Source organism: Macrobrachium nipponense, chromosome 6, assembly GCF_015104395.2.
Source record: "Macrobrachium nipponense isolate FS-2020 chromosome 6, ASM1510439v2, whole genome shotgun sequence".
Classification (NCBI taxonomy): Eukaryota; Metazoa; Arthropoda; class Malacostraca; order Decapoda; family Palaemonidae; genus Macrobrachium; species Macrobrachium nipponense.
The window spans coordinates 100,337,331-100,351,742 of record NC_061108.1 but is presented as its reverse complement, the minus strand read 5'-3'; the positions used below and the strand labels follow the sequence as shown (position 1 = coordinate 100,351,742).

General features: G+C 41.4%; 1 protein-coding gene across 1 annotated transcript in view; it reads right to left on the bottom strand.

The window, feature by feature from the left end:
• Nucleotides 1-13,849, bottom strand: part of LOC135216713 (phosphatidylinositol 3-kinase catalytic subunit type 3-like) — a 58,561-nt gene extending 44,712 nt beyond the window's left edge. The window contains exons 1-3 of the mRNA XM_064252171.1: nucleotides 13,709-13,849; nucleotides 11,509-13,471; nucleotides 101-235 (exon numbers count right to left, since the gene is read on the bottom strand). Coding sequence (XP_064108241.1) covers nucleotides 101-235; nucleotides 11,509-13,155 — 1,782 coding nt within the window. The 5' untranslated portion in view covers nucleotides 13,156-13,471; nucleotides 13,709-13,849. The remainder of the gene's footprint in view (nucleotides 1-100; nucleotides 236-11,508; nucleotides 13,472-13,708) is intronic.
• Nucleotides 13,850-14,412: the final 563 nt, after the last annotated feature.

Sequence of the window (14,412 nt, the reverse complement as noted above, 5' to 3'; positions counted from 1 at the left end):
TTGGAAGAGGTTACTATTTCATTGTTGCTGAGTGTACAATCAGATGAAATATACTACACTAAACACTAACATACAAAAAAAATTTAAAGAAATATCTTACCTTGACTAATGCAACCAACTGATCCATGAAGTGATGCTGCCTCATTAATGACTGGCGAGATGCTCTAGCTTCTCGGCACCCTTGTTGAAGAGCTAACTTGAACCTTCTCAAGACCCAGAGATACATTTCACGAACCTGAAAAAAAGCAAGATGCATTGAATATTGTGTTTGAAAGTTATCAAAACATACTCCATAGTAGTCAATATTTAAGATTTAAAATACTTTGCATTAACTTTTTCATTTAACAGAAGTCAAAATAATATCTTTATTTTGTTGAATATTAATAATTGAATCATTACAAATAATCTGAGTAAATTAAGCCATACACAGAATACTCTTGCGTATATTACTTTGGACTTAATTATTACTTTTGAGGGTTAAAAAAAATTGTGAAATAATCTTAAGTGAAACATCCTTATGTTGACTTTTATATTAACTGTGACCTATGGTTATAGTACAGGGGTGCATAGCAGAAATGCCTGATTGCCCATTTACCTACAATATATCCATGAACCTAAATGTTTCCTTCCAAAATTAGCTTTCATGAAATTTAAAGAATAGGCAAGACTGGAAAAAGGGAAAAATAAAAATACATGTTGTTATACAATATGAACAAAAATCTTAGGCAGTTTCATAAGCATAATTACTAACAATGACCTTTACTTTTCCTTATGCAATATTTAAGCAGCACAGACAGACAGCTGCCCATAAATATGTCTTGAAGTAAAGGAGGGGGGTTTTAGGTACAACCTACAATGTATACAGTGGTACCTCGAGATACGAAAGGTTCAACTTACGAAAAACTCCAGATACGAAAGCTGACACGAAAAATTTTACTGCTCTACATACGAAAAGTTTTCAAGATACGAAAGGTTTCTGGAAGTCCGAGATTCGCCTGATAACAATTTTGAAACTCGCGCCGCGCGCCGCCATCTTAATTCTAGTAGACTCGCCACCATCCTCCTGCTCTCCCATTGGTTCCTGATGCTAGCCAAGCCATGAGATCCTTCTCTCCTATTGGACAGCATCCCTCCCATCATGCATCTTATACGTACGTACGTGGTGGCGTCCCAACCCTGGCCACCTCGTACCAGAATCTTTATCGTACGCATGCGGCATTCGTTCAGTCCAACGATTTCGTTAGTGATTTCGTTGTGCTACTTTATCCTGTTGTGAGAACCTAATTAGTATACGTACTACATACGTAACTTAATTACGTACAGTACATATAGTCATGGGTCCCAAGAAAGTTGCTGAAGTTCACAGAAAGAAGAGAATGCTTTCTATGGAGACAAAGATGGAGATAATAAAAATGTATGAAGCTGGCTTGCGGTTGAGTGTGATCGCTAAGGAATACGGCCGAAATCCGTCGACGATAGGCACCATCCTTAAGCAGAAGGAAGCCATCAAAGCAGCTACACCTTCCAAGGGCGTGACTATTTTGTCCAACAAGAGGAGCCATGTGCATAATGAAATGGAAAGGCTGCTTTTTGTATGGATCGAGGACAAAGAAATCGATGGCGATACGATAACTGAGACGGCAATCTGCCAGAAGGCCAGCGCTATTTTCGGCAATTTGATTGCCCAAGCCGAAGACAACGGCGGAGAGGGGACATCAACGGCAACCCCAGAGTTCAAGGCTTCTCATGGGTGGTTCAAAAAATTCTGTAAACAGACTGGCATCCATTTGGTGGTGAAGAAATTGAAATTATGTAAAGTATAAAAAAGTAAAAAGAAATGTAAAAATCAAAAAAAGACAAAAATTTTATTTTAAGTTTTTTGTAAAGTTAAGTGTTATAGTTTTGTTAATGTGTTTTGTAAAGTTTAGTTTGTTTTTCTGACATTTTTTTGTGTGTTTCGTAAAGTTAATTAAGTGTACGTATCTGCAGTTTGTCTTCCTCCTCCTCTGCCGCCCCTTTCGGAGATAGCCTCACTCGAAAGGTAAGCTTCCACATTTTACGTTACAGTAATAATATTTCTTGTACACTAATATACACTTTATTTACAGGTTTTGCATTTTTATTCTTAATTTAGGTATTGAATGGTCCAAATTGTTGTAGTATTTCATTGTTTATAGGTCAATTTAGCTTTATTATGAAATTTACTGGGGTGTTTTTGGAGGGCTTGGAACGGATTAGCCATTTTACATGTAAAATGTGGTCCAAGATACGAAAGGCGCCTCGGAACGGATTAATTTCGTATCTCGAGGTACTACTGTACCTTGTACTGTATATCAAACAATAGTTGACAGTTCTTTTGCAGTGTCCCTCCAGCTCTCCGCTTCAATGCTATTTTACTTGCATTTTTTATCCACTACCTAATCTTGTCTCACAGAGCTGTCTTCCTACTTAATTTGGCCTACTCAAATATACAGCAGTAAAGTTTCTACTGTATTTTACCTGACTGTTCCATTGGGAATTAAAGAATTATAATATCTAGAAAATAAATATTTGAAGAAATTAACTTCTTTACCTTGTATATTTCCTTCTGCTTTGTACAAATCTGATACTAATAGGAAACAATGAAAATGCTGAGGATTCTGATAAAATTTCTATGAGGAATTACTGTCCAATGCACATCATCTGTAGACTGAGATTTTGGCATTTACATGTTTTATTATTAATGCTGTATTAACTTCTATACTGATGGGGACTGGGTGATGAGTGGCAATTAAATAATTGTATATTAAAAGGGTGTGTTCAAGCTCAAATGTAAAGTCACTTCACTTCTTTTTATTTGTACTAATGACTTCCAAGACTCTGCTGTGGGTTTCATTTGCTTTGATCCGTTATCTTTACAACTGATTTCAGAGGAGCAAAGCCATTTGGTCACCTTTCAATTTCTTTTAGATGCTCCTTTAAGGATAAGCAGCAGCTAAAGTACACTATAAAAAATTAGGTTTTGACAAAAGAAAACCTATTTTTTAGTAGCCACTGAGTCCTCAAACCCACCAGCTTATCCTGACAGAGAGGCATATAAATTTTCACAGACCTGAAAAATAAAGGATTTATGGTCTTGGTATACCTGTACCATATTGCCACATCTGAAGAAGGGTGAAATGCAATCTTCTGGGTAGCCGCTGTGGGCAAGGTCAAGAGCTCTCCAGCCTTGAGTTCATTTATATTGCATCACTGTCAAAAAGTGCCTCAGCACCTACATTGGTATGACTACTATTGACTTCTCCAAAAGGATTTCTTTACAACCGTGACAAAACTGCACACAATACCAGAATGTAAAGCAGTGATATAACTTCTAACATAAAAATTATCAACAGTGAAGCAGACCATTGTTATCTCCTCCTCCTGGAAGTCCTACTTGTTAGAAAGGAGAAGCCCAGCCTTAACACTAAACAGCAGACTTCTACCTATGATGGCACAAAAAACACCACCTGTCAGTATTCCTGAGAAAATCTAGCCCATCTACCAGGAGCATCCAACTACTACTGACAACAACCCTACCAAGACTACCACTGTCTCCAACAGTTGCAATCTGAGACAGGTAAGTTGTGACCTGAGACAGGTAAGTTGTGACATAGTGTGGGAGAAGATTTTGCTTCGGCAAACTAATCTAACTACCAATAAAAATTCAGTGCTACTCCTGACCATGGCACTTGACCTCTATATATATAGCACCACTTGCCACTTGAACTCCCTCCCTTCATATTCAACCCACATGTCTTAAAGATAGCTCGCAACATCCAAGAAAACACCGAGAAGAATTCTACTGCTTGAAAACAACCTCCAGATTTCATCTACTGTACTGGAAAATATGGAATCATCTATCTACTTTTCTTTCTTCCCTCTATAAATAGAATTAATGAACCTTGAGCTTCTGTATCAATTCTCTCTGCCATAATATATTGGTCAGCTTTTGTCTAACACTAGCAATGAAAGAAAATTATATGCAAACTGAAGACTTAATATAAAATCAATTTGACTAATGTTGCCATTCCTTTTAACAGAACAAATTGCTGTATTATTATTTTTATTATAGTATGATGTTATTATGATATAACAAAGTTTCATGTATACTTACCTGGCAGGTATATATATAGCTATATTCTCTGTTCGCACTGGCAGAATTTTCAAAACTCGCGGCAACCGCTAGATCACTGGTAGTTCAGGTGATCGCCACCCCGCTCCCGTGGCGCTGGTGCTCGGAATCATTCCCATTTTCGTCAGATTTTTCTCTCTGAACCCTGTCTCCTGAGGGGAGGTGGGTGGGAAATTTAATTTATTATATATACCTGCCAGGTAAGTATACATGAAACTTTGTTATATCATAATAACATCATTTTCATGTATGACACTTACCTGGCAGGTATATATATAGCTGATTGACACATTTGGAGGTGGGTCAAAGACAGCAACATTGTAAGAGTTTTTAAAAATTTAAAATTTAAAATACTCTTAGATTCCTTACCTGCTAAGGTAGCTGACTTCAGCATTCCTGCCTCTTAGCCTGCTAAGCCTTAGTAGCTTCCAACTAGGACGTGACCTATTAGTTGGTGAAGCTAAATACAAGGGTCTGACAACTGGACGGGACCAATTTGTTGACAGGAAACCCTAGCCCTCTCTTACCACGGGCATTCATGCTAGGATAAGTTAGACCACCTGAACCACACACAACACTAACCTAACACACTACACTTCACAGACTGAAGAGGAAATCACCCTCTCAGACAACCGTAAAAACAACACCACTTCATTAAAATACCTAGCATGTTAGTAAGTTATGGGGTGGAAACTCCTTTGCCCAATACTGCTCCTGAGGATACATATGGACCCAACGTTTGACAATTGTCAAACGTCGTTTTGACGTTTCTAAGGTAATGACTTGCAAACACTGAATTAGTCCTCCAAAACGTCGTTTCAATTAAATCTTTGAGGGCCATATTCTTTTTAAAAGCCAACGAAGTAGCTACTGCTCTCACTTCGTGTGCCTTAACCTTAAGGATGCCGAAATTTTCTTCTTGGCATAACATATGAGACTCTTTAATTAGTTCCCTAAGGAAAAAGGCAATAGCATTTTTGGTCATTGCTCTGCTAGGGTCCTTCACAGAGCACCACAGTGATTCTGAAGTTCCTCTAATCTTACTGGTTTTATCCAAATAATAGCGCAATGCCCTTACTGGACAAAGAACTATCTCTTGTTCCTGTCCTACTAGATCTGAAAGACCCATAATTTTCAAACGACCTTGGCCATGGATGAGCTGGATTCTCGTTCTTGGCCAAGAAACCCCTCCTGAAAGAGCAAACCGCTTTGTCATGTTTCCAACCAATATGTTTGCTAATTGCTTGTAGCTCACTCACCCTTTTAGCTGTGGCCAATGCCACCAAAAAGATGGTCTTTTTTGTGATATCTCTCAACGAACCTTGATCCATCGGTTCAAACTTACTAGTTCCTAAAAATTTCAGGACCACATCGAGATTCCAGGACGGAGCTCTGTATTGGGGCTCCTTCCTTGTTGCAAAGGACCTTATGAGGTCTCTCAGATCTAGATTATTTGTAATATCTAGACCTCTATGTCTAAATACAGAAGCCAACATACTCCGATACCCTTTAATCGTCTGAGTTGACAATTTTATTTCCTTCTTTTAAGTATAAAAGGAAGTCGGCAATTTGGGTCACAGAGGTACTGGATGAAGAAATCTTCCGACTCTTGCACCACTTGCGAAAGATTCCCCACTTCGCCTGGTACAACTTAATAGTAGAGGCTCTTCTAGCTCCGGCCACCGCTCTGGCCGCCTCTCTAGAAAACCCCCTCGCTCTGACAAGTCTTTCGATAGTCTGAACGCAGTCAGACCCAGAGCGAGGGTGTTCTTGTGGTACCTGTTGAAGTGAGGCTGTTTGAGTAGATCTACTCTTGCTGGAAGTGTCCTTGGTACATCTATCGTCCATTCCAGTACCTCTGTGAACCAATCTCGGGCCGGCCAATATGGAGCTATGAGAGTCATTCTTGTCCCTTGACTCTCCCTGAACTTCTTCAAAACCTTCCCTAATATCTTGAACGGGGAAAGGCGTAGACGTCTAGCCCCGTCCAATCTAGAAGAAAGGCGTCTACTGCGACTGCTTGACGGTCTGGGACTGGAGAGCAATACGTCGTCAATCTCTTCGTCATTGCTGTCGCAAACAGTCTACCATCTGGGCGACCCCATAATTTCCACAGACTCTGGCATACTTCTAAATGAAGTGTCCATTCTGTTGATAGAAGTTGACCTTCCCTGCTCAACAGGTCCGCTCTCACATTCTTCTCCCCTTGAATGAATCTGGTGAGAAGGGTTACGTTTTCCTTCTCTGCCCAAAGAAGGATCTCCTCCGCCAACTTGCAAAGAGAGATTGAATGTGTCCCTCCTTGTTTGCGGATGTACGCCAGAGCTGTGGTATTGTCCGCGTTGACTTGTACCACCTTGTTGCGAATCACCGCGTTGAACTCCTTCAAGGCCAAGAAAATCGCCATCAGTTCCTTCCTGTTTATATGCCAAGCCGTTTCCTCCTTGCTCCAACGACCTGAAACTTCTTGAAGTCCGAGAGTCGCTCCCCCAGCCTGCGTCGAGCGTCTGAGAACAATACATGGTCTGGGTTCTTTGCTGGAGAGACGCTCCCTTTGCTAACTTCCCCGGAGTTAGCCACCACTTTAACTCCTCTTTGATCTTGCGAGGAATTCGAAACAGGAAGGAATCTGGTTGCGATTTTCTTGGCCAGACTTGGTTCAAAATATTTGTAGGGGTCTCATGTGAAGTCTTCCTAGAGAAACGAACCGTTCCAGGACGAGAGTGTCCCAGTAAGCTCATCCACTCTCGTGCTGAACATTGTTCTTTCTCTAGAAAGGCTTGCACTTTCCGGATGCACAGATCTTGTCTGTTGGAGACGGAAAAGCCCGAAAAGTCACTGAGGAGATCAGAATCCCCAAATAAACTAGCTCCTGACTGGGGTTCATATTCGACTTTTCTAAGTTCACCATCAACCCTAACTCTTTCGTTAATGTTAACGTCATTTCTAAGTCCTCCAGACATTGCTTTCTTGATGGGCTCTTATGAGCCAATCGTCCAGGTATAGAGACACTATTCCTAGAATGTGTAGCCACTTCGCCACGCTCTCGCCATCACTCTTGTAAAGACTTGTGGGGCTGTGCACAGTCCAAAACAGAGGGCTTTGAACTGAAAACCCTGTTCTGGATCACAAATCTCAGGTACTTCCTGGATCTTGCATGAATTGGGATATGAAAATATGCGTCTTGAAGTCCAGGGTGACCATCCAGTCCCCTGGACGTACCGCTGCCAGTACTGAATCGGTCGTCTCCATCGTAAATTTTGTTTTCTCCACAAATAAATTGAGTGTGACTTACGTCCAGTACTGGTCTCCATCCCCCCGAGGATTTTGCTACTAAAAACAGCCGGTTGTAAAAATCCCGGAGATAAGTGATCCAGAACAGGTTCTATTGCTCCTTTCTTGAGCATAGAAAGAACTTGTTCTTGTAGTGCTTCTTGTTTCACTGGGTCGCTGTAGTGAGCTCCCAGCTCTCTGGCGATGTCGTAAGAGGTGGTCTCTTTAGAAAAGGGATCTTGTAACCTTCTTTTGCCACCTTGACTACCCAAGGCTCTGCTCCCTTTCTTGCCAAAATCTCCCAAAACTTCTGGAGTCTGGCACCTACTGATGTCTGAAGGACTTGCTGTTCATTGTTTAGTACTGGGTTTCGAACCCCTCTTGGACGGAGCTCTTCTTGCTCTGAATGCTGGACGAGAAAAGGACTTGCCTCGAAAGGGCTGACTAGCTTGCCTTGATTCCTTAGGGTTCTTCTTAACTACCTTGTTGGGTAAAAAATTTCCTTACCGAGGAAGTTAAACAGATCCTGCGTCGCCTTCTGAGTTAGGGAAAGCGAAATATCCTTAATAATATCCGCAGGAAACAATTGCTCAGAAAGTGGGGAAAAAAGCAATTCGGATTTCTGGGCGTTAGAAACGCCCTTAGCAGCAAAAGAGCATAGGAGTGACCTTTTCTTTAACACTCCTGCGGTGAAAAGAGATGCTAATTCATTCGCTCCATCCCTTAAGGCTTTGTCCATGCAGGACATAATACTGCTTGGGAGTTGAGAAGCCGTTGCTTCATTATCTTCCACTGTTCGTCCCAGAGCTCCCAAGGACCAATCCAAAAAATTAAAAACCTCGAAGGTCCGGAAAATCCCTTTCAAGAGATGATCTAATTCTGATGGAGACCACCACACTTGGCCGAATTCAAGGCATGTCTGCGGGAACTGTCAACATGTTGGAAAAATCCCTGGGAGGAGGCAGGCACTCCCAGGCCGAGATTTTCCCCTGTCGCATACCAAATTCCGGACTTCGATGCCAATTTGGCAGGAGGGAAAGAGAACACAGTCTTGCCCGCTTCCCTCTTTTCCTTCAACCACGTATCAATTCTTTGAAGCGCCTTCTTAGCCGTAATCGAAAATTTCATCTTCAAAAACGAGGACTTCTTCGGAGTTTTATTCTTGGAGAATTGAGAAAGGGGAGATGTTGGAGCTGCAGGTTGAAAATCCCCTCCAAAAAGTGAAAGAAGGCAATTCGTCAATTTCTTATAATCTGAAGAAGGTGCTTCACCTTCTATTCCTTCCTCAGATTCTAAGTCTTCTATTCCTCTTCTGCCGAAGACACATCTTGTAAACCCAGGTCTTGCTGCAGAAAATCTGTTTTGCCAACCTCGCGGAAGGGAAAAAACGGCTCCTGCCGCCTGCGTCCTGCGTCCTTCTGAGCTCCGAGGTTGGTCCTGTTCCGGAAGCTTGCGTCCTGCGTCCTGCTCCGGAAACTTGCGTCCTGCTTCCTGTTCTCGTAACTTGCGTCCTGCGTCCTGCTTGCGTCCTACCCGAGACTCCGAAGCCTGACGAGAAGTAGGCCAACCATCATGCGTCCTCTTAGAGACTTGACTGGGAGAGATGCGTCTTAGGCCTCGTAGGAGGAAGTTCCGATGTTCCCCACGATTTAACCAAATCAGCCAACCTTCCTTGCATCTCTTCAAGGAAGTTTCTAGTCTCTGCTTCCTGGCGGGAAGTCTGAGCAAGCGGAGAACGACGACGAGACGTATCATCAACACGAGAAACTCGATCTTGAGTCCTACGATAAGGAGAAGATATCGGAGAGACTGCTCCGTCTTCAGAAGGAGAGCTTCTATCCCGAGAACCGTCGTACTCATGAGGTCTTGCGTCTTGTCTTGACTTAACGGATCTCCTCCTTTTAATCGGAACCACCTCTTCCTCATCACTAGAAGAGAAAATCTCGGGACTACTCCACCGTTCTTGAGGGTAACGCTCATCTTGAGAAGACGTAGGTCTATGCGTCCTCTTCAGAGGACGCGAAGCTTCCGCATAACGTCCAAACCTGCCTGACGCAGCACTATCTGTCGAGGAAAAACACTTCCCAGTGTCGCCTTTTCTATGGCGCACTGCTGCAGCCTGGGACGCAACAGGACTGCCTGAAGGGACGACTGATCGTAAGGGAAACTCGCCTCCCTTCGACTGTCGGACATGCAGGCCTTCTCCCTTGGGTCTGGGAGCTTGGCAGAGGCCTAGGTCTAGGAGCACGAGTGAGACGATCAGCCGCCCCCTCCACTACACTGACACTTTCAAACGTACCCACTTTGTCTGTAAGACGCTGAATCTGATCACCCATGGACGCAAGGGCGGCGAACACTTTCACAATATTAGTATCCTCAGAAACAGCAGCGGGCGCAGGAGATACCTGAGGAGAAGGATTAACAACTTCTACTTGGGAAGAAGGGGGGGAAATAACAGAAGTATTCAAGGCCTTACTAGAAGAACCTGACCTCTCACTCCGAGACACCGTCCTTCTTACTCTATCCTTTTCAGTCTCTCAACATATTGGTGAAAGTCTTCCATTCTTTCTCATTTAAACTTTCACACTCATTACATCTATTATCCCAAGTACACAAAACCTCTCTACACTTCTTACATACTGTGTGAGGGTCTACCGAAGCTTTCGGCAGTCTCACCTTACACCCTTCTTTCATACACACTCGAAATACTATACCAGAATCAGACATTATAATAACTTCCAATTGCGATTGCCAATCCAAACTTTCCAATACGATACCAATAAAGCATCCAAGTACAGCGAAAGTCAGCTAACGAGTTTCGAATTCTAGCAGGGAACCAACAACGATGTTGCCGGTTCAGTGGCAGAAAAAAATCTGACGAAAATGGGAATGATTCCGAGCACCAGCGCCACGGGAGCGGGGTGGCGATCACCTGAACTACCAGTGATCTAGCGGTTGCCGCGAGTTTTGAAAATTCTGCCAGTGCGAACAGAGAATATAGCTATATATATACCTGCCAGGTAAGTGTCATACATGAAAATTATTATTATTACTGCAAGTCATGTTCCAATCCTAACTGAAAAAGCAGAATGCTACAAGCCCAAGGGCTACCATTGGGAAAGCAGCCTATTACAAAAGTTATTCAGATAGCTGAAAGAGAAATAGCCAAGAAAAAATATGATAAAAGTAAAATTTGGATAGTATACATGTTTTGAAAATAGAAAAGTTCCTTTCAATCTCCAAAACTTTTGCCATACATTTTGGACAGTGCTTGTAATAGTTTCCAAAATATGATTCACTCAGTTATTACTTATTTAATGAGCTTTGAACTAAACTTCTATGCACCTTTTATAATATTAACTTCTACAGCTACTGATAACAGTAGTTCTGTTATCTTGGACTGCTTAACCATTAATTTATTGCATGTTTAGAGCTACATAGAGGAAAGGAGTATGGATGTACTGTAATAGTTGCATCAATGTATAAAGGTGTTTACAAAATTGTTGGTCTCATTTCCCATGTATTGAAAAGGTATAATACTGTATATTTATAAAATATTTTACTTTCAGTCAGCATTATAGTATATCCTATAGTGTGGTGCTTGAGATGCTGCAAACATGTAATTATGATGGGAAAATGGTATAAAAAAAAATTGTCATTATCTTATAAGGCCTACACTGCTAGCACATACATAGGCTACTCCGGATAAAGTTCCATGACATGACTGAAAGAGTGTCCACAGCTGAAAATGCTGTGGTCAATTTCACAATTAGCTAGAATCACTGACTAATATTCGTATAATGGCAAAGGCTTAGGTATAACCGATATCATGGTAGAAAAAAATATTTGGAAACAAAATAGTGACTTATTCTCCCAAACTGCACTAGCAATTTCAAAGCTGCATGTCTTTCATTTTATACAAAAATACCTCAACTATTTTTGGGAAGGCTACAACTTTTTTTTCATTTGTAAGGATAAAAATGATACAGACAACTAGTGAAGGTAAAATTTATGCAGGCAATAAGAAATTTCTGCCTATCCTATTATATGCCATGAGAAAAATAAAAGAAAAAGAATCTCACCTTTGTATCATGTTTAAGGCCAGGTTCATGTTCTTCACATTCCACCAGTAAATACCAATACAAGTAATTAGCTAAGGTTGGATTCTTTGTAGCACGATGTATCAGAAAAGATGCCAGATCAAGATTTGTATCAGTTTCTTCTGCTAATTCAGGCAGTAACTCACACATGGGCTCTGATACAAACTGACCTGAGGTCTCTACCTCAGCGTTAAATGATGATGTTGGTGAACGTTGAATAGTTGCTGCCTCACTCTCTTCCAATGAAGAAGAGGATATTGACTGTGTCAATTCTCCTCCAGCAGGTTCTGGAGAATCAATCATCTCTTGTGCAGGGGCTTCTGATGATGTACCCCCGGTACCACAAGTATCTGCACTAGTGTCACTAGCAGATGAATAATGAGAAACATCACATAAGCTCATGTTGACTCCTTCTAGAGCCTCATATTTTAAAGCCTGAACAAGCTGAAGTAGATACAGCAAGAGATCCTCGTCAGCTGCAAGACTGAGGCGTTCGACAGCATAACGGCGAACATCAGGGTGGGTAAAGCCAGGTCCTAAAAGTTCAAGAGCATCATCAGCATCAGGCGGAGCCCAACGACTAAGAAGTTCAATTGCTTGCTTTGTCTCTCCTGGTAGTTTCCAGTTGACACACTTTAAAAATTTTGTTAGGGCTTTCTTCTGAGAGCTCAAGTAAAAACGATATTTCCAGACTGTGTCTTGGTCATCATTTGATAATTGTTTTATTGGGGGATAAGACATGATAGTATTCAAGATATCTCTAATTGCTGAGTTGGGCTTCAAGTCTCGATCTGTTACACCAGAACGATTTGATCTTGCAAGTTTGTGGTGCTTTGCTTCTTGGAGATTTTCTAATGGAATTTCTGGGTCAGGCATTCTAACAATATTCCCACTTGTGCGATGGTCATACACCATATTCCCACCACTTTCCCACCATACAATTGAATATATAACTCCCTCATGCTCAACCCTTGGAAACTCGACCATTAAATACATTGAATTTGAAGATCTTTTTTCTTGTTCATTAATGAGTTCAATTTCCCGAAATGTTAGGCGATCTAACCAATCAACTTTCATGATGTGTCCATTCCGATGCTTTTTTGCAAGCTTTGCAAGTCTCTGCATTTGATCTTTACCGTGATCTTGTCCCTTGCCTGGAGTGTGAATTGGGTGAGCCACTTGGCCAGGCCACACACGTAGATCATGTAGGCCCTGCCGAAATACTCCATGCTTTCCAAAGAACGATATTGTGGTGCCACCAATTGGCTCATTTCGGCGGGGGCCGTAAGTATCATATATTGTTAAAGCCAACACCGCGTTCCTTGGCAGATCACTAAATCTTAGAGGTAGAGTTAACCATTCATTCCAGTTCCATCGAGCTGAAAAAGACTTGTAGGAAGTACGCACTGGCAGTGTTAATTCACGGCCATCGGAGTAGACTTGGCAAGACACATACAAATCAGAACATCCCGGTTGATAAAGGCCAGAGTACTTCAGCATCGGATCCTCGAGGAGGGACTTATAATTGGGTTTCTCTCGTTTCCCATCTAAAGTACCAATCTTGATTTGAATATCAACATCGAGGTCCGAGCTGTACACATACCAGAACTTATCACTGTCAGGTTCCATTTTTCCCGTTAATTCTAACGACGTCACAAAGGTCTAAGCATCGCGCAATATCAACGGAGACACTGGTATTAACTAGAACACTGTAGGCACTGACGGTGATCATACGTAGTTCAGTTCCTCAATCCTCAGTGATCAGCTGGGAATCTTGGATGACGATTGTAAACAACGAAAGTCAGCCGATGTCGGTTGCCTTTTCTTACAGTACAACACAACTTACTGCCAATCGTAAGTCTTATTATAATTTCTTTTCATTCAAAGAACTGCCATATACCTTGGATTATATAAATAATGAATTATACGCGTACCCTTAAAGGATCTGAAAAATAAGCAAGAGATGTTTTAATTCAAAATGTATTCAATAAGCATAAGATGCTAGGATCAGTACTATATGTTTCGTGTTTATTTAATCACTGATAAGGATAACATGCACCATTCAGATTGGGGAAATAAAAGCCTGCTGTTAAATATAAATATCTCAACTCATAACACTAGTCCCAGTTAAATAAATTTATTACGGGCAGCTATTACACCAAATAAATCCTGAGCAACGAACTTTATCCTTTTTACGATCTAGACCATTGCGGTCTTGGTTGGAAGTTGGAACTTGGTTGCGACCTGGTCCTTTCCCTGAGAAGATGAGAAAGTGAATGAGGACGGTGCATGGTATCACCTCCGAAATGTATGCCACCAACGGAGCGATTTAGTCTTTCTGTAAGAACTCATGGTGATAACAATAACACTTTATCGTCGTGCTACACATTGCACACGAAATGAAACTCAATTATGTTACTTATTAGAACTCGCAGGATCATCAATATCAAATCAAGTTTATTCATCCGATGTATTTGATCATACTGCAAATTCCACATTCACTGTTTGATTTTACATATCATAACGTCTATTAAACAAACAGGTTTTAAGTTTCTTTTTGAAAGGCTTCAAAATTCAAATCCTCAATCTCCCTCAGCTCAGGAGGAAGCTTGTTTTATAATCTAGGTACTGCATATAGACCGGTATTTAGGAGTAGACCGGTATTTAGGAGTAGACTTGTAAACTGTGAAACTGACCGTCTGCCGAAAATATATGGGTGGCTTACTTAACAAGCACCACTAATTGCTCGTTAGATTTTGGGTCTAGATCCAATATATGAGATACCAGATGAAACTAATATATAATATATCTGCAGACTCTACTGATTATAGAATGACCAGTGACAGACATTTTGGAGGGTGGGTTCCCCCTGACAGACGCACTGAA